This window comes from Tasmannia lanceolata, unplaced genomic scaffold (assembly GCF_043159265.1).
Source record: "Tasmannia lanceolata isolate RefF3 unplaced genomic scaffold, GAP_Taslan_0.1 ptg000012l, whole genome shotgun sequence".
NCBI lineage: Eukaryota > Viridiplantae > Streptophyta > Magnoliopsida > Canellales > Winteraceae > Tasmannia > Tasmannia lanceolata.
This window is the reverse complement of record NW_027518689.1, coordinates 4,780,365-4,800,355: the sequence shown is the minus strand read 5'-3', so window position 1 is coordinate 4,800,355 and position 19,991 is coordinate 4,780,365. Positions and strand designations below refer to the sequence as shown.

At 39.6% G+C, this 19,991-nt stretch overlaps 1 protein-coding gene across 1 annotated transcript; it reads left to right on the top strand.

Moving 5' to 3' along the window:
* The first annotated feature begins 93 nt into the window (after window positions 1-93).
* Window positions 94-19,411, top strand: LOC143887580 (putative galactose-1-phosphate uridyltransferase). Its single transcript, XM_077391661.1, has 3 exons — window positions 94-714; window positions 17,614-17,904; window positions 19,056-19,411. Exons 1-3 carry the CDS (start codon window positions 250-252, stop codon window positions 19,314-19,316), a joined length of 1,017 nt encoding a protein of 338 aa, XP_077247776.1. The 5' UTR covers window positions 94-249; the 3' UTR covers window positions 19,317-19,411.
* Window positions 19,412-19,991: the final 580 nt, after the last annotated feature.

The window sequence follows — 19,991 nt, the reverse complement described above, 5'->3', positions numbered from 1 at the left end:
TGTAGATACCCTGTTCATAAAAAATCTTCTCCGTAAGATGATCCTAACCCTCCATTCTATTTTTAACTTTATGAGCCGTCCAAATTACTCCCAGCACATCAGAGATAAATGGCTTAGATCATCCAAGTAGGTGGGGCCCCGTATCAGATCCCCAAGAAACTTTTCTGCCGTGCTTTTCACGCAAAATTCAGTCACCTCTTTTATGTCTGACAAGAGAGGCCACAGAAAGTAAAAAAATCAAAACGAAAAATGGCCACTGGTCGGAACCCTGAGGTCCGAAAAGACGTGATTTTTGGCAAATGGGTGATTTTCTCTCCGGCCAGAGCTCGAAGGCCCTCCGATCTCAAATCAAAAAACCCTAACCCTAACCCTAACCCTAATTCTTCATCTTCTTCATGCCCTTTCTGCATCGGCCACGAGCACGAATGTGCACCTGAAATCTTTCGGATCCCCCAAAATGTATCAAATTGGAAGGTCAGAGTCATCGAAAACCTCTATCCGGCTCTCCGCAGAGATCAGCAATTCGAAAACCGTAGCCCTAATTCTCAGAGCTGCGTTCTTACTGGATTTGGATTTCACGACGTGGTTATCGAGACTCCTAATCACTCAGTTAACTTATCGGATCTTTCTGAGTCCGAGATTGGTGATGTTTTGCTCGCTTATAAGGAGAGGATTGAGCAGCTCTCTTGCCAAGGATCTATGAAATATGTTCAGGTGAATTAGATTTATCTTTGCCTTCTTTTTTCTGTTAATTTTTTTTTTATTTAATTAGGGATTTTGTTTTATGAGTACAGTTAGGTCATGTTTGGATTGCAGGAATTTTATGGAAAAGTTTGTAAAGGAAAATATTTCTTAAATTTCTTGCAGTTTTATACTTATGAAAAAAAAGATAACTTGAACCAAAACCTAACCAATTTTTTACTTAAGAGGAACCTTCAATTTGTGATAATATTCCTCTAGATTAACCATACTCATTATTTGCCCTCTAAATTGTGGAGAGAGAAAAATTTCCCAAGAAAACAATTTCTCGCAATCCAAACATGGAGTGAGGGTAGTTTCTTTTCTGTTTTTTACTTTTTTTTTTCCATTTTTTGCTAGCAGTTTCTTGCTTTCTATGGCCCTGTTCTTTTTGGATTTTGAGTTGAAAACTGATTATTGGGCTCAAAATTGTGATAGGTTCTAGAACTATTAAATGGCAATTACCCACAGAGAGAGAGAGGGAAAGGGTGTCCTCTTGGTAAACCAGATTTTAACTAAATTGTAGAGATTGCTTTATTCCTTCAATTATGAGAATAAATAAAAATTAACTTTCCTCCATCAATCTTGAGAAAGATGGCAACTATCCCATAATATCCCATAATTGCTATTTCTAAATAAGAAAGTGTATTAACTAGGTAACTTAGGCTAAAACATAAAGAAAACAAATTCAAAACACAAAAGATGCATAAGGAAATAAATCAAATCTCCAGAGGAATGTTGCCAGATGTGTAACATTGCCGCCCCCATGCCAAGCCATGTCCTCATGGCGTGAAGGAAGGAGAATGTGTAACTTCCACCACTGCATTATTTTCAGTTTCATCCAATAGCATATCAGGTTCCTCCAAGTCTCTAATCATAAAAATTTGCATGCTCTTACATCGGTGACCGGGTGTGAATCGCTCATCACAATAATAACAAAGATCTTGTGCGTGCCTATTACACATCTCTTCTGATGAGATCTGTTTTACCGGGGCGGTAATCATTCCGGACCCACTCTTTGTGTTGGGTGGGGTAGTTGTAACACTCGACTCAACATTTGTTGATCCTCCAGAACCCGTAAGACTCGTTGTAGAGCTCGTTGGAAATACTACACGACTAAGGCCTAGGCGTGTTGACTTCCACAGACGTTTTAACTTTTCTTCTTGACGCCGAGCTAGACTCATCGCATGCTTTAAGGGAAAAGGGTGGAACATTAATACCTCTTGTCTGATCTTGTCTCGCAAGCCTTGTATGAATGTTCACTTGAGCGCCTTGTCTGTCCACTCCTCAACCCGATTTGCAATCCATTCAAATTCCTCTTGATAACCTTGGACAGTATTCGATCCTTGTGTTAATTTGGATAGCAACCCATCCAAGTTCTCATGATCAGTTGGACCAAACTGTAATAATAGTGCTTTGGTAAATTCTTTCCAAGAATGAATAGATGCAGTTTTATGCATCCATTGGAACCAAGTTGAAGCCACCCCATCCATGTGAAATGATGCCAGTAGAACCCTTTCATGATCCGTTGTCCTGTGATAGTTAAAAAATTGCTTCGCCTTGTATATAAATTCAAGGGGATCACATCCATCAAATCTAGGAAAGTCTATTCATGCAAAGCGCGTTTAGATCTGCCCATCTCCTTGCACATTTTGAACATGACTACCGACAATTGATCCGCCTTCACTCACAACATTCAACTCGCCGTCACCGGCAACGGTTGGCATCCGTGATGACAATCGTTCCACTGTCTGTAGAAGCTATAATTTCATTGGTTATTGAAACTCCTGGTCACTCCCTTAACTTGTCGAATCTTTCTGACTTCTGAGTCCAAGATTGGCGGTGTTCTCCTTGCTTATAAGGAGAGGTTTTAGCAGCTCTCATTCGAAGGATCGATGAAATATGTTCAGGTGAATCAGATTTATCTTTGCCTTATTTTTCTGTTAATTTTTTGTATTTAATTAGGGATTTTGTTTTATGAGTACAGTTAGGCCATGTTTGGATTGCAGGAATTTTATGGAAAAGTTTGTAAAGGAAAATATTTCTTAAATTTCTTAATTTTTTATACTCACGGAAAAAAAGATAACTTGAACCAAAACTAACTATTTTTTTACTTAGAGGAACCTTCAATTTGTGATAATATTCCTCTAAATCAATCATACTCATTATTTCCCTCTAAATTGTGGAGAGAAAAAGATTTCCCAAAATAATTTTCACTGGAAATGTTTTTCTTGCAATTCAAACATGGCCTAAGGAATGAGTGTAGTTTCTTTTCTAATTTTTCCTTTTTTTGCTAGCAATTTCTTGCTTTCTAGGTCCCTGTTCTTTTTGGATTTTGAGTTGAAAACTGATTATTGGGCTCTAAATTGTGTTTAATTTTGAGTCCAATAATCAATTTTGGACTCAAAATCAATTCTTACAATCCAAAACGAATAGGGCATATGGAAGGAGGATATGATTGGGATTTCTTCTATTCGGTCAAAAACTCAATCTGATTCAAATCCGATTCAAGTTCGGCCAACTCAACCGAGTTAAAAACTGAACACATTTTTCTGTTAAAATGCTTATAATATAACATAAGTTGATTACATAGCTCAGTGGATAAGTTGTTTGATTTCACAGAGTTTGAGTTCTTGGCTTCATTTCTTCTTTTTCTTTTTCTTCTTCTTCTTCTTCTTCTTTTTGGAAAATGTGTGTGTTACCGTAGCAGCCTAGCGTCATTGCTTAATGCTCACCCGATTCATTGAAAATTCTACTCGAGTTGATTTTCTATTGAATTGAGTTGTCTTGACAAGTTTGGATTTTGTTGTTACTGTAGTTTTGGAATTCTGACTGAAATTTTGTTATATTGACACCCTTAGTAAAAAATAAAAATAAAAATTGACACCCTTAGTAATCAAAGGCATGCTTTTCCCTCCCTTGTTTAAAAACCTTCTCTGAGAATTTGAGTATGTTCTACATTCATTTGGACCCAGTAAACTTTGAATGCCGGGGTGGATTTATCAATTCCTTTTATTTATTATTCGCAAATAAAAGTTATTTACGAAAATATAATTCTTTCATCCCATCAGGACAGTAAAAAAATACAAATCAGGTGAATATTCCCACCAAAAGAACCTAACACATACATCAGATATGAACAACCAAGACTACATATTGCATTCAAGTACGTATTAACTATGCACCATATTGCCACGCCCCTGCAAACGTGGGAAATACATCCGACCTCTATGTCTGAACTTCATGAGAAACATTCCTAAATTCTGCATTGATCGCATCAGTGAGGCTAGCTGGACCAGTAAAAGCCAAGCTGCCCTAGAATGTTAAAGTGCTAGTCTCTCCACAATTGTCTACCCCATCTTGAAAAACCACTCGAAACCTTCTATCCAAGTTTTATGTTTATCCAACCCTCCTGGGGAGAAGCCCAAGAAACCTTGACTTGGCATGAGATTCTAGAGTTTGTGGCTTGGCATGAGATACCAGAGTTTTAATTTTGTTTTTCCCTTTTTTTGTTTTTCTTCTCTCTTCTTGTTGGCTACTGGCCAGATTTTGTCTCAATCTTCCTCTTTAATGAATTATCTGTTCAAACAAAAGACCCTAGAAGAAAACTTTTTGTTGCAAGGATTGGAATATTTTGTACTTACATTAATTCAATTGTTAGTTAAATTGACTTAATTGAATGCCCTTTGCAGCAATCTTTCTTTTGAGCCATCTAAAACATCAACAGTAATATTTCCAATCACTTCCGTCATACTGCATCAAGTACCTGGTACCTGAGCAAATTTGAACATTTCTCTCCTGAATTCACCATATTTTTGAGGGGAATAAAACAGTTACAAAACATCTTCAATTTAGCATTATCAAATGGATGCCACCACCAGCCCCAAAACTATACTAACAAACTAAAGTATAAAACTCCAAGGATTGTTCCTTAACTCTCTTGGGGCAACCTTCCCTGGTGAAAAGATTCTACACTATTTATGTTCTATTCATGTTAAGATATTTATGGGCCAAGTTTTGGGTTAATGGTTATTCCAAGCTCAATAGGGAATATCTCAGAAAAAGTCTTCTTACACGAGTTATCGAGCTAGAGAAGATAACTTTTTTATGCTCCCAAAGGGTCAGTTTGGTTGCATGTAGTTTGTCTTGTAGAGCAATGGTGAATTAGAACTGAAGTAGTCAACAAATAAAATAGTAGTAAAGTAGTCTCCTCGTGGGGCACTCAGATGGGTTTTTGCTTTAAAAGAAACAGTCGAAGAAGAAGGTGACAATTCCTTTGTGGGATCTGATATTTCTGGGGAAGACAGCGTGGAGAGGATAGAAGAGGTTGATGATTCTTCGCTATCTGGAAATGAAGAGATTTATGTAGAAGAAGCAGTTGAGGATTCTTTAATACCAGTAAATGAATCTCTTAATGCATTGAATGACATTTATGCCATTGAAGGAATTCAAACCTTGGAGACTGAGCATGGAGTCTCAGATGGGGTGGCAGGGACGGTGGAGATGGCGCATATTAGCCACCAGAACTATCGTGAGCCACATAGTGTGCAAGTTAGCACAAAAACAGTTGGTGTTTTTTTTGAACTTAAAAAATCGGGGTCTCCAGAAGGTTACAGATGGCGGAGCATGTGTGGTTTTGACGGTCTTGCCGTTTCTTTTGTTAATAGCTTTGAAGATATTATTTCTGCACTTTCCCCGCGAAAAAGCAATCGACTGGACTTTCCCAATGACCCTTTATCTGACGCATTGGTAGTGGAGCCCCTGTTAAATTTTGGCGGTAGAGTAGGTGAGATTGAAAAGACCCAGATATTTTTTCTCCATCTGACTTTTCCACTGGGCCTTTGGTCTGGGCCTTTCCCGAAGCTGCTTTGGGTCTTGGCTCTCAGAATTATAACGAGTTAGACCTCGAAGATAACCCTAACCGGTTTAACTTTATTTGTAATGAGAGGGAGCCGACTTATTGCTCCCTGGAGAAGATTTCCAAGTCGCTGTCTTTGGTAATGATAACCTTGAAAATTACTCTTCGTCATTGTTAATTCAATCTCTGAATTAGGAAAGCTATCATGATAAGATCCTAGCGAGTGGGATAATTGCTCGTTTGGTTTTTGAGGAGGATTGGATTGAGGGGGAGTTAGAGGACGCTGATGGTTCTATTGGTGTTACTTTGGCGAGATGGGCTTCGCGTGATGTGTTGATTGGGAAAACTGATGTAGAACGGAATTTTTCTTTGTTTACTATGGCAGGTTTTTGTTTCCCATGGTTTTGTGGCCATAATAAGGTTTTGATTGACCTTAGTGGTCTTTGTGGGTTAATGAATCGTATTTCTGGCTCTCATAGGGAGTCTCCTTTCCGCTTTTTAGTCAGGATCTTAGTTGGGGGAGTCACTAATACTTTCAATTTGAGTATATGTAGTAAGCTGGAATCACCTTCTCTGTTGATGGCGTCTTTACATCCTGGTGGAATTTGTGGGATGGACCCATTGCCGGGTCATCGAAAGGAATTGTCTGAGTACATGGTTGATCATACCTTGTGTATAAGTAAGAAATTGGGGTTGGTTTTTGCGGGTCCTGAGGAAGTGTACAGAGCTGAACTCAAGGAAGCGGAACAAAGAGAAGCTGGTAGGAATTCTTGCTCTAATGGGTTCGTTGAATCTAGTTCGAGAAGAATGGATTGGGAATTACTTAGATTAAAATCGAATATTAATTATGATTCGGGATCTTGTGGGAAGAGCGCTCTAATGAAGAAGAAAGGGAGATCTTCAGGTGCTAGGTTGGGGAAGCTCACTACTAATTAAGTGATATTATGAAGATACTTTCTTGGAATGTTAATGGTTTGGGGTCCCAGGAGAAAAGATTTCAGGTAAAAGAGTTGTTAAAAGTTTGGAAGCCAGAGGTTGTTTGCATTCAGGAAACAAAATTGGCCTCCATTAGTAGACTGGATATCGGAAGTATGGGTTTCAAAAAAGAGTGGGACTTTGTCTTCTTAGCTTCAAAAGGGGCTTCCGGAGGCATTTTGTTAGCATGGGATAATGTTCGATGGTCTAATAAGGAGGCGTGGACTGAAGATTTCTCTTTATCAGTTTCTTTTGAAAATGTGGTGGATAAGACTGATTGGCTCTTTTCTGGAGTTTACGGTCCTATTACAACAGCAGAGAAAGGCCTTTTTTGGGAGGAACTGGTAAAGGTAAGAGAGAGCTGCTCTCTTCCTTGGTGTATTAGGGGTGATTTCAATGAAATTAAGGAAGTAGGGGATAGGTTGGGGGTGTAATAGAGTCAATATAATATGAAGGTTTTTTCTGATTTTATAGCAGATAATGAGTTGGTGGATCTTCCTTTGGGTGGTGCCTCCTTTACTTGGGTCCGTGGACAAAGTAAAAGTAGGCTGGACAGATTTCTGATTTCTGGGGAGTGGTTGGATGTCGTTCCGGAGGTTTTTCAGAAAGCGCTTCCGCATTCGGTGTCTGATCATTGTCCCATTTTATTAGATCCTAGAATGGAATCGTGGGGTCCATCTCCTTTTAGATTTGAGATTGCTTAGTTAGAGTCTCCCCAGATGGAGGAGAGATTAGGGGGTTGGTGGTCTTCTTGTCAATCGGAAGGCCCAGCTGACATAGTCATTGTGAAAGCTTGGGTAAAGGAGAAAAAGATGCTTGACCATGGTAGAAAGTGTTGGTTGGAGAATCGTATGCTAGAATTAAATGCTTTGGGGGAGTGTGGGTTATCCTCGAAAGAGGATTGGGAGGAGTTGGGAAGGGTAAGCCAAGAACATAAGGGTCTGCTGCTTACTTACTGAAGAAATAACTTGGCGTCAAAAATCAAGAGTCAAGTGGCTTGTAGAGGGCGATAAAAACACATCCTACTTTCATGCTATGGCTAGTGCTCATAGGAGAAGGAACAAAATTGAATATCTGGTAATGGAAGGGGAAAGAGTTACAAACAAGGAGGTGATTACATCGGAAATTCTTAGTTTTGTCGAGGCATTGTATTCTTCTGATAATATTCTTCGCCTTATCCCGCAAGAGGTTTTGTTTGATAGCTTAAGTCTGGAGGAGGCTGCAAACTTGGAAATCCCTTTTACTGAGGAGGAAATCATGAAAGGTCTATTCTCTTTGGCTAAAGATAAAGCACCTGGTCCGGATGGCTTTTGTCTGGCTTTTTTCAAAGTATGTTGGGAAGTTGTGAAATTTGATCTGATGAGATTCTTCCAAGAATTCTTTGAAGGTTTGGCTCTTGATAAAGGTACCTGTGCAACCTTCATCACCCTAATCCCAAAGGTAGAGGGGGGCTTCAAAGGTATCGGAATTTCATCCGATAAGTTTAGTTGGTTGCCTATATAAAGTATTGGCAAAAGTGTTGGCGGATCGTCTCAAATTAGTTCTTCTTTCAATAATATCAGATAGTCAACGCGCCTTTGTTAATAAAAGACAAATTCTGGATTGCTCTCTCATTACAAATGGAGCTATTGATGCCTACAGGAGAAGCGGCGAATGAGGGGTTTTGTGTAAACTTGATATGGAAAAGGCTTACGATTGGGTGGAGTGGGATTCTATGGACTATAGTCTTGGAAAAATGGGTTTTGGTTCTCGATGGAGAGGATGGATTAGGAACTGTGTCTCTTTAGCTTGGTTCTCAGTTCTCATTAATGGTTCTTCTAAAGATTTTTTCAAATCTTCTAGGGGGTTGAGGCAAGGGGATCCTCTGTCCCCCTTTCTCTTTGTGATTGTTGCGGAGTCTCTTAGCCGACTTATGAGAAAAGGAAGTGAGTTGGGTCTTTTTGAAGGGTTCTTAATTGGGAGTAATAAAGTGGAGGTCTCGCTCCTTCAATTCACAGATGATACTTTGCTATTCTGTGTAGGGGTGCAACTCGGGTCGGGTCGGGTCGGGTTGGCAACCGACCCGACCGAACCCGATTTCCAACCCGACCCAACCTGATTTGTAATTTTCTCAACCCGACCCGACCCAACCCGACCCAATCCGATTTCACCATTTATTTGATTTCTCCATTTTATTTTTGCATTTCCATCTCATCCTAGTCATTAGATGTTCCCCAACAAGAGGGTTAATTAGGACAACTTTCACAAAATTTTTTATTTCTTTCTAACTTTGAGTTATATAATGACAAAACAAATATAGAAGTAAATTTTTTATACATATTGGAATTGGAAATCGGGTTTCGGGTCGGGTCGGGTTGCCCGACACCCCAACCCGACCCAACCCGGTTTCCAATTCGGGTTGATTTTTCCCAACCCAACCCAACCCGATTTAAAAAAAAACCCAACCCAACCCAACCCAAATTCGGGTTCAACCCGTCGGGTTCGGGTTGAACCCGACCCAAGTTGCACTCCTAATTCTGTGCCCCTGTGGTTTCCCAGATATTGAATCTTAAAGCTGTCTTACGGTGTTACGAGATGGTTTTCCGTCAAAGATCTAATTTTTCGAAGTCAGGGTTATATGTTATAAATGTTCCTTCTTCTGAAGCTTCTGTTTTTGCAAGGATTCTGGGATGTTCATTGAATTCTCTGCCTGCTTCTTACCTTGGTCTTCCTTTGGGGGTGGGAAGACTGAATAAACACTTTTGGAATTCAATCATCCACAGAGTTGAGAGGAGATTAGATTCTTGGAAACGCAACTTAGTCTCAGAAGGAGGTCGGTTGGTTCTCATTAAAGCAGTTCTATCAAATATTCCGATTTATTTTCTTTCCTTGTTCAAAATTTCAAATGCCCTGTAAGTGTAGTGCTTAGAATTGAACAAATTCAAAGGAGGTTTTTGTGGGGAGGCTCTCATTCCTCTGGAGGATTTCCCTTGGTTGAATGGAGTTCTGTGTGTCTTTCATTGAAAAATGGAGGTTTGGGAATAAGGAGAATTAAAGGTTTTAACACGACTCTATTGGGAAAATGGCTTTGGAGGTTTGGGTCGGAACCCTCTGCCTTATGGGTTAAAGTGATAGGGAGCAAATATGGGGTGAGGGAGGAGAATTGGTGTACTGCGGATAATTTTAAGTTCAAAGGTCTAACTGCTTGGCGGGATATTTTGAAGGTTGAGGTCTTATTTAGCAAATGTATTCGCTTTAAGGTTTATGTTGGAGATAGAATCCGTTTCTGGTCAGACCCGTGGTGTTCGGCAGTTCCTCTTAGGGTATTATTCCCTGATCTGTTTTTGGTGTCTTCTCAGAAGGTGGCTTGGGTGGCGGATTGCTTTGAGAGGGTTAACTCGATAGTGGTTTGGAAGTCGAAGTTCAGAAGAAACTTTTTTGATTGAGTTGAATTCAGTTTTAGAGTTGATGTCCTTGATTGAAGGGTGTTATATTAAGAGGAGGGGGGTCGATTCCCGTGTATGGTTTTGGTGTACATCCGGATTTTTCTCTGTTAAATCTTTTATCAACATTTGGTGTGTAGCGAAGTAGAGCCTCTATCTGCTTTGATCTGGAAGATTTCTTGTTTGTCGAGGGTCTCTTTTTTTGCGTGGGCAGTATGTTGTGGTCGTATCCAGACAATTGAATTCTTGAGGAAGAGAGGGATGATTTTGGTAAACCATTGCCCTTTATGTTTATCGGATGGCGAATCCATTGATCATCTGTTCATTCATTGTAAGTTTGCTAGAGATCTATGGGGCTTTATTCTATCTCGCTTTGGGGTACTATGGATTCTCCCTAACACCATATCAGATTTTATTAAAAGTTGGGAATGGTGCCCCTGGAAAAGAAAGGGTAAGATGCTGCGGAAGATGTATATGTTGGCTTCATGGTGGTTCATTTGGAAGGAAAGAAATTCCCGAGTATTTGACGGTGTGGCAAATCGTCTTATTGGATATTTATCAAGATCATTGTAGCGGTAATTTCTTGGGCTAGAAGCCTTCCTCTATTTCATTTCGTCTCAGCGTATGATCTATGGGAAGGATGGCAGATTATTTGTAAGGAGGGGGTTAGCAAAGTCAAAATCAAGCAATCCTGGCTCCCTCCTCCAGATGGGATGTTAAAACTGAATTTTGATGGTTCGTCTCTTGGCAATCCTGGTGATGCAGGGATTGGGGGGTTATGCAGAGATTCCAAGGGGGATGTTCTCTGGGCTTTCTCGGGCCCCATTGAAGTGGCGGATGCTAATGAAGCGGAAGTGAGAGCAGTCCATCGTGGGATTAAGTTTTTGGATAATTCTTTGTTAGATAAGGTGATAGTGGAAGGGGACTCCTCTAATGTTGTACGCTGGCTTCTGGGTGCGGCTTTTCCTCCCTGGCATTTTCTATCTTTCTTCGAGGAAATTGATGATATAGTTCTTGACTCGTCTATGATGTTTAAGCATGTGAGTAGATCTGCTAATTCAGATGCAGACTCCCTAGCAAGGGGTGGTGTTTTTAGGTCTAGTTTGGAGTGTTTTGATTATCTCCCACCTTGATTTTGTATTTTCGTTTTTTCTCTTTCTGTAATTTGCTTGAACCAACTCGGTTCGTCTTTTAATATATTCTCATTTTTACCGTCTCAAAAAAAAGTAAAGTAGTCTCCTTGTAGAGTAGTGGTAAGTAGTGTTTGGATATCAAATAAAGTAGTTTCCTGGTGCGGAGTGTCTTTACAAAAATAAGGGGCAGTAGGCGTGTCATTACAAAATAAGGAGGCAGTAGGCGTGTCATTACCAATATGTAGAGAGAGAATAGAGAAAGGGAGTAGAGTGGAATCCGAAAACTCTTCTAGCAAAAGACCTTTTTCTCAAGTAGTTTGGTAGAGGACAAAAGTCATGCCACATGGGTAGACAAGGTAGAGACAAGACAAATAGTCTCATAGTAGTTTGAATCAAAACATGCAGCCAAACACCACTAGTAGATTACATGGCACCCCAAAACCAACCAAAACACCTAGTAAACCCTAGAAATTGTGCAATCAAACAGACCCCAATGGAAAATGGCCATTTGGAGGGATTTATCAACTCTCTTTATTTATTAATTGTGAACAAAAATAGGCTACTGATATCCACACTGCCATTTTTTTTTTTGAGAGAATTTATATGATGGGTGGCCGTGAAAACACGTGAAGTCTAAAAAAGTAGGTACGGCCCACTTTTTTTTATGATCCAAACCGTTCATCTGTTTGGGCACAATGTAAATAGGTTGTGCCCCAAAAATCATTTCCCTAGGATGATCCTAACCCTCTGATCTAAACTGATCTGAATATGGAGATTTCCAAAAATCATTTATGGAATCTTCTACAATCGGAGGGTTAGGATCATCCTATGGAAATGATTTTTGGGGCACAGCCTATTTACGTTGTGCCCAAACAGATGAACGGTTTGGATCATAAAAAAAAGTGGGCCGTACCTAGTTTTTTTAGACTTCACGTGTTTTCACGGCCACCCATCATATAAATTTTCTTTGAGAGAATCACATATCCGCGCAACCATGTTTTTGATAATGGGGCAAATCACTTTTGTTGGGAAAGTTGCCTTATTTCCCACCCACGGTCAATTGCTTGGGTGGGAAGGCAAGAGGCAAAAAGGAAAGCTACCATTGTAGGTTTTGGGGAAAGCCTACATACCAAAGAGAGAGTGGGTTTTCTCTAGGGTAAGGACAACAAGAGAGGACGAGCGAGAGGCTTGGGGTGTGACAGTTACCCTAAGGGAGAGAGAGAAGAAGGAAGAAAAGGGTTTTTTTCTTGGGTTTCTTCTCGGGTTCCTCTTGGGTTTTCTTTCGGGCTTTCTCGGGTTCTCTTGTGTACGATCTTGGGTTTGAGAAGCAAGGAAAGGGTTGCGGGTTTGTGGTTTTGTCATTAATCCATTGTAATCCTTGTAATTTGTTTTGCTCATAGTGGAAGATCGTGTTTCTTGCACGTGGAGTAGGCTTGGCTGAACCACGTAAAATCTTGGTGTTCCTCTTGTGGCTTCTTTTATTGTTTTACTTTTCCGTTTAACTTGTGCACGATCAGATTTATTTGCCCGGCGAATTTTCTAAACAAGTGGTATCAGAGCTGTGGTTGGAGCGATCGTCGAGGCCGGATGAAGTGATAGTGGGTGTTGTGGTTGAATCGCGGTTAGAGCGATCTTTAGGAGTAGAAAGATTATCCAGGAAAGATTCTTGTTCGAGGTGGAGCGATACACTGAGAAGTGCGGAGTAATCCGAGATGGCAATAAAATCAATTTCTACTCAATTCAACATCGAAAGATTTGACGGAGAGGGCAGTTTCACCCTATGGCAGATGAGGGTGAAGGACATCCTAGTTCAACAGGGATTAGCTAAGGCGTTGAAGGGAAATGATGGCAAGCTAGAAAAGATGACGGGTGTTGAGTGGGAAGACATAGAGTCGAAGGCGGTCACCATGATTCGACTATATCTGGCAGATAATGTTATGTTCAACGTTATGGAAGAAGAAGATGCGCTTAAATTATGGGAGAAGTTGGAAAAGCTTTACATGTCAAAAAGCTTGGCCAACCGGTTGTATCTGAAGCGGCAATTGTACGGGCAGAAGATACAGGAAGGCGGGGATCTTCTGGAACACATTACAATGTTCAACGGGCTTGTGGATCATCTCCACAAGGTTGACTAAAAGTTGAAGGAAGAAGACAATGCCCTTTTGCTTCTGCTTCTTACTTCACTTTCCTGATTCGTATGACAATCTGGTGACGACTTTATTGTATGGTAAGGATACGATAAAGTTGGAGGAAGTCACGGCATCGCTCTTATCGAGTGAGATGCGGAAGAAATCTCTTCTTGGTGGAAGTGAAGAGTATGGGTTGGTTGTTCATGGTTGGAATCAAAGAGGAAGGTCGTCTGACAGGGGATCAGGAAAAGGCAGGTCAAGATCCAGAGTCGGCGGAAATGGTGTGTAATGTTACCGTTGCAAGGAATATGGCCACATCAAGCGGGATAATCCAAAGCGAGCTGACCAGACGGACAATGGTGCTACGGATGTTGTGGTGGAGGTAACGGATGAGCAGGGCGAAGAATTTGGAGACGTTCTCACGGCCTCCACAAGTAATCACACTTCTCCTGATGATGAGTGGATTTTAGATTCGGGATGCTCTATTCATGTATGCTCCAAGAGGGAATATTTTGATACGTTCCAGGAGAAAGACAGGTGTAGGGTCCTTGGGTGACGAGTCTACTTGTGACGTCACGGGAGTTGGAACGATGAAGATCAAGATGTTTAATGGAGTCGTTCATACTTTGGGTAGTGTGGCGTATGTCCCAAAGATGCGAAGGAATCTAGTATCTCTTGGCCGGTTGGACTTTAGTGGTTGCGGGTTTTCAGCTGCAGGTGGAGCCATGAAAATCACACGCGGCTGTATGATTCTGATGAAGTGTGGCAGATTATATCGTCTGGTTGGGGACACGGTGATTAGTGTTCCTAAGATCTCGATGGCTAGTTGGAAATAGGGTAATTGTGTGCACGCACGTAGGGTCTCTTTCGCAGTTCGTGCAGAGACGGGTTTCCAGGTTGCAGCTGATGGTGAGAGGATGACAATACCTGCGTTGGGGAGGATGGATCGAGATCCCTCTCCAAGGTTGACTAGGTGAGTCAACAGGTTAGCAGCTACACGTGTGCATTGGCCGTGTTGATCGAATCGGGAGGAGTCAAAACCAAGGTGATTCGAGGGTGTGTAGTTGTTACTTCAGAAGGCCAATGGTGGTCTCGCGGCAACAGCAGACTAATGGTGACATCAACGGAAAATCTTCAGGTGGCTGGGAATTAAGCCAAGGTGGAGATTGTTGGGAAAGTTGCCTTATTTCCCACCCACGGTCAATTGCTTGGGTGGGAAGGTAGGAGGCAAAATGGAAAGTTACCTTTTTAGGTTTTGGGGAAAGCCTAAATACCAAAAAGAGAGTGGGTTTTCTCTAGGGTAAGGACATCAAGAGAGGACGAGCGAGAGGCTTGGGGTGTGATGACTACCCTAAGGGAGAGAGAAAAAGAGAGAGAAGAAGAAGGAAGAAAAGGGTTTTTTCTTGGGTTTCTTCTCGGGTTCCTCTTGGGTTTTCTTTCGGGTTTTTTCGGGTTTCGCTTGTGTACGATCTTGGGTTTGAGAAGCAAGGAAAGAGTTGTGGGTTTGTGGTTTTGTGATTAATCCATTGTAATCCTTGTAATTTGTTTTTCTCATAGTGGAAGATCGTGTTTCTTGCCCGTGGAGTAGGCTTGGCCGAACCACGTAAAATCTTGGTGTTCATCTTGTGGCTTCTTTTATTGTTTTACTTTTTTATTTAATTTGTGCACGATCGGATTTATTTACATGGCGGATTTTCTCAACAACTTTGTTTTACCCTTTTATGTTTGGATGCTGAGAGTTTTTTGGGAATTGTATTATCTTTTGACAGCTGGTTAAAAGATGTAAAACAAGGTGAGTTCATCCCATTATCAAAAAGTGGTCGCACGAATATTATTAGCCTAAAAAATAGTTACGTCAGAAAAATCTATCCAAGCAGGACAATAAAAGATAGATATTGGATGATTACTTCCACCAAAAAACCTAATCTATGCATTAGATACAAACAACCAAGACTACATATTGCATTCGATTATTTATTTAACTATCTGCCTTATTGTTATCCTCCTGTAAATGTCAGAGATACCTCTAATTCTGTATAGAGCATATTTATCTCTTTGAATCTTGAGAAGAATCTCCACAGAGATTCTTTTATAAGTCTTTTTAAGCCACCTGGTTGCCAATTGCCCAATTCTATGTCTACTTAATCCACACCTTATAATGTTTGAACTTGTTGAGAAACTTTCCACCATTTCCATAGAGTCCAAACTTCCACAATGATCACATGTCTAAGGTTAGCTGGACCAACAAAAGCCAAATAGTGCTAGAATGTAAAGTGATAATCTCTCCGTGCCCTGTCTACCACCAATCTTACCCATCTTGACAAATCACTTGAGAATTTCAATGGAAGTATTTTTTTTTTTTTAATTGTACAATGGACGTTTATGTTTTTCCAACCCTTATAGGGAGAAACCCAATAAACCTTGATTTGGCATGAGATGCCAGATTTTTAGGCTTGGCATGAGATATCACAATTGTAAATTTGTTTTTCCTTCATTCTTCTTGTTTGCTATTGGCTGACTTTTGTCTCAGTCTTCCTCTTTAATGAATTAGCTGTTCAAACAAAAAGCCCAAGAAGAAACTTTTTCCTCTGCAAGGATTGAAATATTTCTTACTTCCACTAATCCAATTTTTTTATTAATTGACTTACTTGAACACCCTAGAAGAAATATTTCGTTTGAGTTCTATCTGAAATACAACAGTAGTATTACAAATCACATTCATCACTGTGCATTAAGTATTCAAAGGAAATATGAACATTTCTCTGCTTCTGAAGACACCACATTTTTCAGGGCAATAAAATAGAATACACACATTTCAATTTTGCATGATCAAATGCATGTCACAACGACACCGGCCCCAGAACTCCCCTAGCAAAATAAAGTACTAAAATCCAAGGATTCTTCCTGGTGATAGGACTCCACTGTTTATCTGCCAGCAATGTCAAGGCGTTTATGGGCTGAGTTTTGGGTTAACGACTCTTTTGACTATAATAGCAAATCTCCCAGCCAAAGGCATCTCCCTGCACGAGCTATCGATCCAGAGGCGATACTTTTTGCTTTTACTACCTTTTTTTTTCTTTGAAAAATGACATCATATATATAAATTGAAATTCATATGAAGATTACATAAAATAGGGACCAGGAGTACCATTCAAAAAAAATAAAAATAAAAATAGGGACCAGGAGTCCCTCTATGTTTTACAACGTATGGGACTTTTACTACGTTTTATTTGAATGAGAACCCTATAAGTGCCATCATTCTAAATAAAGAGAAGTTATACGGTGCCCGTCCATCAAGTCCCGTGCCCGTCAAATGTAACACCCTTGATATTTGATCCAACATCAGCCTCTAAAAGAGTAGGAGTGTTCGTTCGGTTATAACCGAACCGAATAGACCGAAATTTGATAACCGAAATAATTTCGGTTATCAAATTTCGATAACCGAAACTGCAAAATTTCTAAAAACCGAACCGATTAAAAATTCGGTTATAACCGAATAACCGAATAGTGAGAGAAAAAGAGGGAAAAAAGCAAAATCTCAGTTTGGATCGGAGGGCTAGGGTCATCCTATCGAAATGTTTTTTTGAGCACAACCTAATTAAGTTGTGATCAATCAAATGGACGGTTTTGATCAACCTACTGAGTGCCCATATAACACTTTTTTTGGAAAAATAATGGATTTTATCCATAATTTCGGTTATTCGGTTAATCGATTTTTTTCCCCAGATAACCGAACCCGAACCGAAATAACTGAATTTCCAAAAAAAAAAAAACCGAAACCGAACCGAAAAGGGAAAAAACCGAACCAAACCGAACCGACCAAACCAATTCGGTTCGGTTCGGTTATTCGGTTATAACCAAATAATGAACACCCCTATAAAAGAGTGGGCTGCTGTTGGATCAAATATCGAGGGTGGTACCGCTTTCACGGTACTTGACGGTCGGGCACCATATAAAAACTCCTAAATGAATATTATTGTCCTTGTACTTTTCCTTTAAAATTTTTTGCCCATGTATCATCTTTTCCCACGGATAATCTCCACCATCGCGTCTGAATAAATTTTGATTACAAGAACACCAATAACAAGTAGTTTGATCTATTTCATTGTGGTTTCTGTACTCATACAGAAGTTAATATGTTTCAGTAATCTGTACATATTTTTTTGTGCCTGTTATCATTTTATATTTTCTTTTGGTTTTTATTTTTCTCATTGCATAATTTACTCAAGGCTGTACCATTTTGTCAAAAGATCTTTTTGCACTTTCTAGCTTAGGTTGCTTAGTGTAGCTTTTTTTTTTTTTGGTATTTTTGAATCAGTAGTTTGTAGTTGTACTGATCTGGTTTTCATGCTTTAAAGGTGTTTAAGAATCATGGGGCATCAGCTGGAGCATCTCTCAGTCATTCACACAGTCAGATCATGGGTCTTCCTTTCATTCCTCCTACCGTATCTTCACGACTTCAGAGCATGAAAGAATATTTCGATGATTCAAGTAACTGTGGGCTCTGCAACATTCGTTCTGAGGAGCTTTTGATTGATGAATCGATCCATTTCTTTTCAATTGTTCCTTTCGCAGCTTCATTTCCTTTTGAGATCTGGATTGTTCCTCGGGAGCACTCTTCTCATTTCCATATGCTAGATAATGAGAAGGTAAGCACTGCCGCTTTACTTCTCTTTTATGCATTTACAAGTTGAATGCTATTTGAGGTTTACATTTTTTAGTCCCATGTTTATTAAGAATATATGGATATTATGCCACATGTGGACCAGTTAGAGTTGCTTCCTAAAACATTTAAAAAATGCAATCTTGTTTGTCTCTTATATGGCATTGACATTATAGTTGTACAATCTTGTACTATAACACATCTTTCATGTCTTGGATAGTACATAAAGATATAAATATATAAATCTTGTTTGTCTCTTATATGGCATTGACATTATAGTTGTACAATCTTGTACTATAACACATCTTTCATGTCTTGGGATAGTACATAAAGATATAAATATATAATAATGTTGCATGGAAGTTGGGTGTCTAGAGCCTAAACAGAATTGCTATCTTTACAATTTTTTGTCCAAATAAATTGATTGAATCTGGATTTTATTAAGTGCTATTTTTGTATATTCGGGTTCTAAGGAGTGGATTGAGGTATAAAAACTTAAAACATAGTAGGGCTGTGAGTACTACTATATCAAGCATCGTACGGTAGCATTTCTGTGTCTTACATCACTACTGGAGTTAGGCATTGAATTTTTCTTTGTTTATCACCATCTTTTTGTGGGTGGGATTATCTGTCTTTTCAGAAGATCATGTTAATCTTTTTTCTTCCACCTTTAATAATATAACGATTATTGTATTAATTGGAAATAAACTGAGCTGATATTTGAGCAATATCCCCCCCAAAGCCACTTTGTCCATGGGCTACATTGTTTTGGAGTGTTCTTAGTCCAAATCTGCCTCCTGAGATTATTTCCCCACACTGATTTGTTGATATTTGCAAACCTTTAAACCATCTGATCTATCTTAATCCTTTCCCGACTTGCATTTTTCACATAAGCCCAAAGTTCAATTATAAGATCAGTATCAAGCTGGGGTTATGTGCATGGTCTTATGTCCACACTAATTTGTTCTAGTCTACCTGTTATTGCAAACAAATTTTGTGAAGGAAAAGGTCAGTCTTATTTTTACCTACGCTGCTATGCTTCTCTCTCTCTTGATTTGTTATCACCCATTATATCTCTCCATAGTTTTGCATGCACATTGTTGATATTGTGACTCACTCACTATCTGTTGTTGACAGGCAGTAGATCTTGGGAGATTACTGAAACTCATGCTGATGAAGTTATCTATGCAGCTGAAGGACCCTCCTTTAAATTTCATGATTCACACTAGTCCATTCCAGTTGACAGACTCTCACTTGTCTTACAATCACTGGTTTCTACAGATTGTACCTCAGCTAACTGTGGTAGGGGGGTTTGAGATTGGGAGTGGGTGTTATATAAATCCTGTATTTCCTGAGGATGCTGCAAAATTATTAAGGGAAGTGAATTTCTCAATGTAAGCTAGGAATGGCCACTCCATTCTGTTATATAAATCTCAATCTGATCAGAGAGAGAATATCCGTTTAAGGAAATTTCGAATAGCTTAAATCTTTCAGTTTTGATGGTGGATTTTGACCAACACTGAGCTATGACAAAACTAGTCATGGCATAAAATCACAGATAGTTGGCGAAGTGAAATTCATTTTCTTACATTTAGGCAGTGAAGATAACTGCAGCAACTTCAAATTTGAGTCAAATAATCTGTTTTGGACTCACAATAGGTCCCTCAAAATCCAAAACAATCTGGACCCTTAACATGACACAGACGTCTTCTTAATATCATTTCCTCTAGAGGGAAGAACAGAAAACTTATAGTGGGTTTGGCATCCATGAAGAAATATTCCATGGAATATTGAATATTTGTTGGGCCAATTGTGATAGACGAGTGGAGAAGTTGCCAAAGGTGAGGGAGAGACTCGAGAGAGGGTACTACTCATTTATCACAACTGGCGTGAAAAATATTCCATGGAATATTTTTTCATGTTTGCCAAACGTTCCCTTAACTTTTTTTTAATAAAAATACAAGCATATCAGTGTACTTCGCAAATTTAAGAGGGCTGTTTGGGATCATATAGTTTCCTCTAGAGGGAATAACGTAAAACGGAAATTTCGACATCTCTTTTTAATCTACAGGT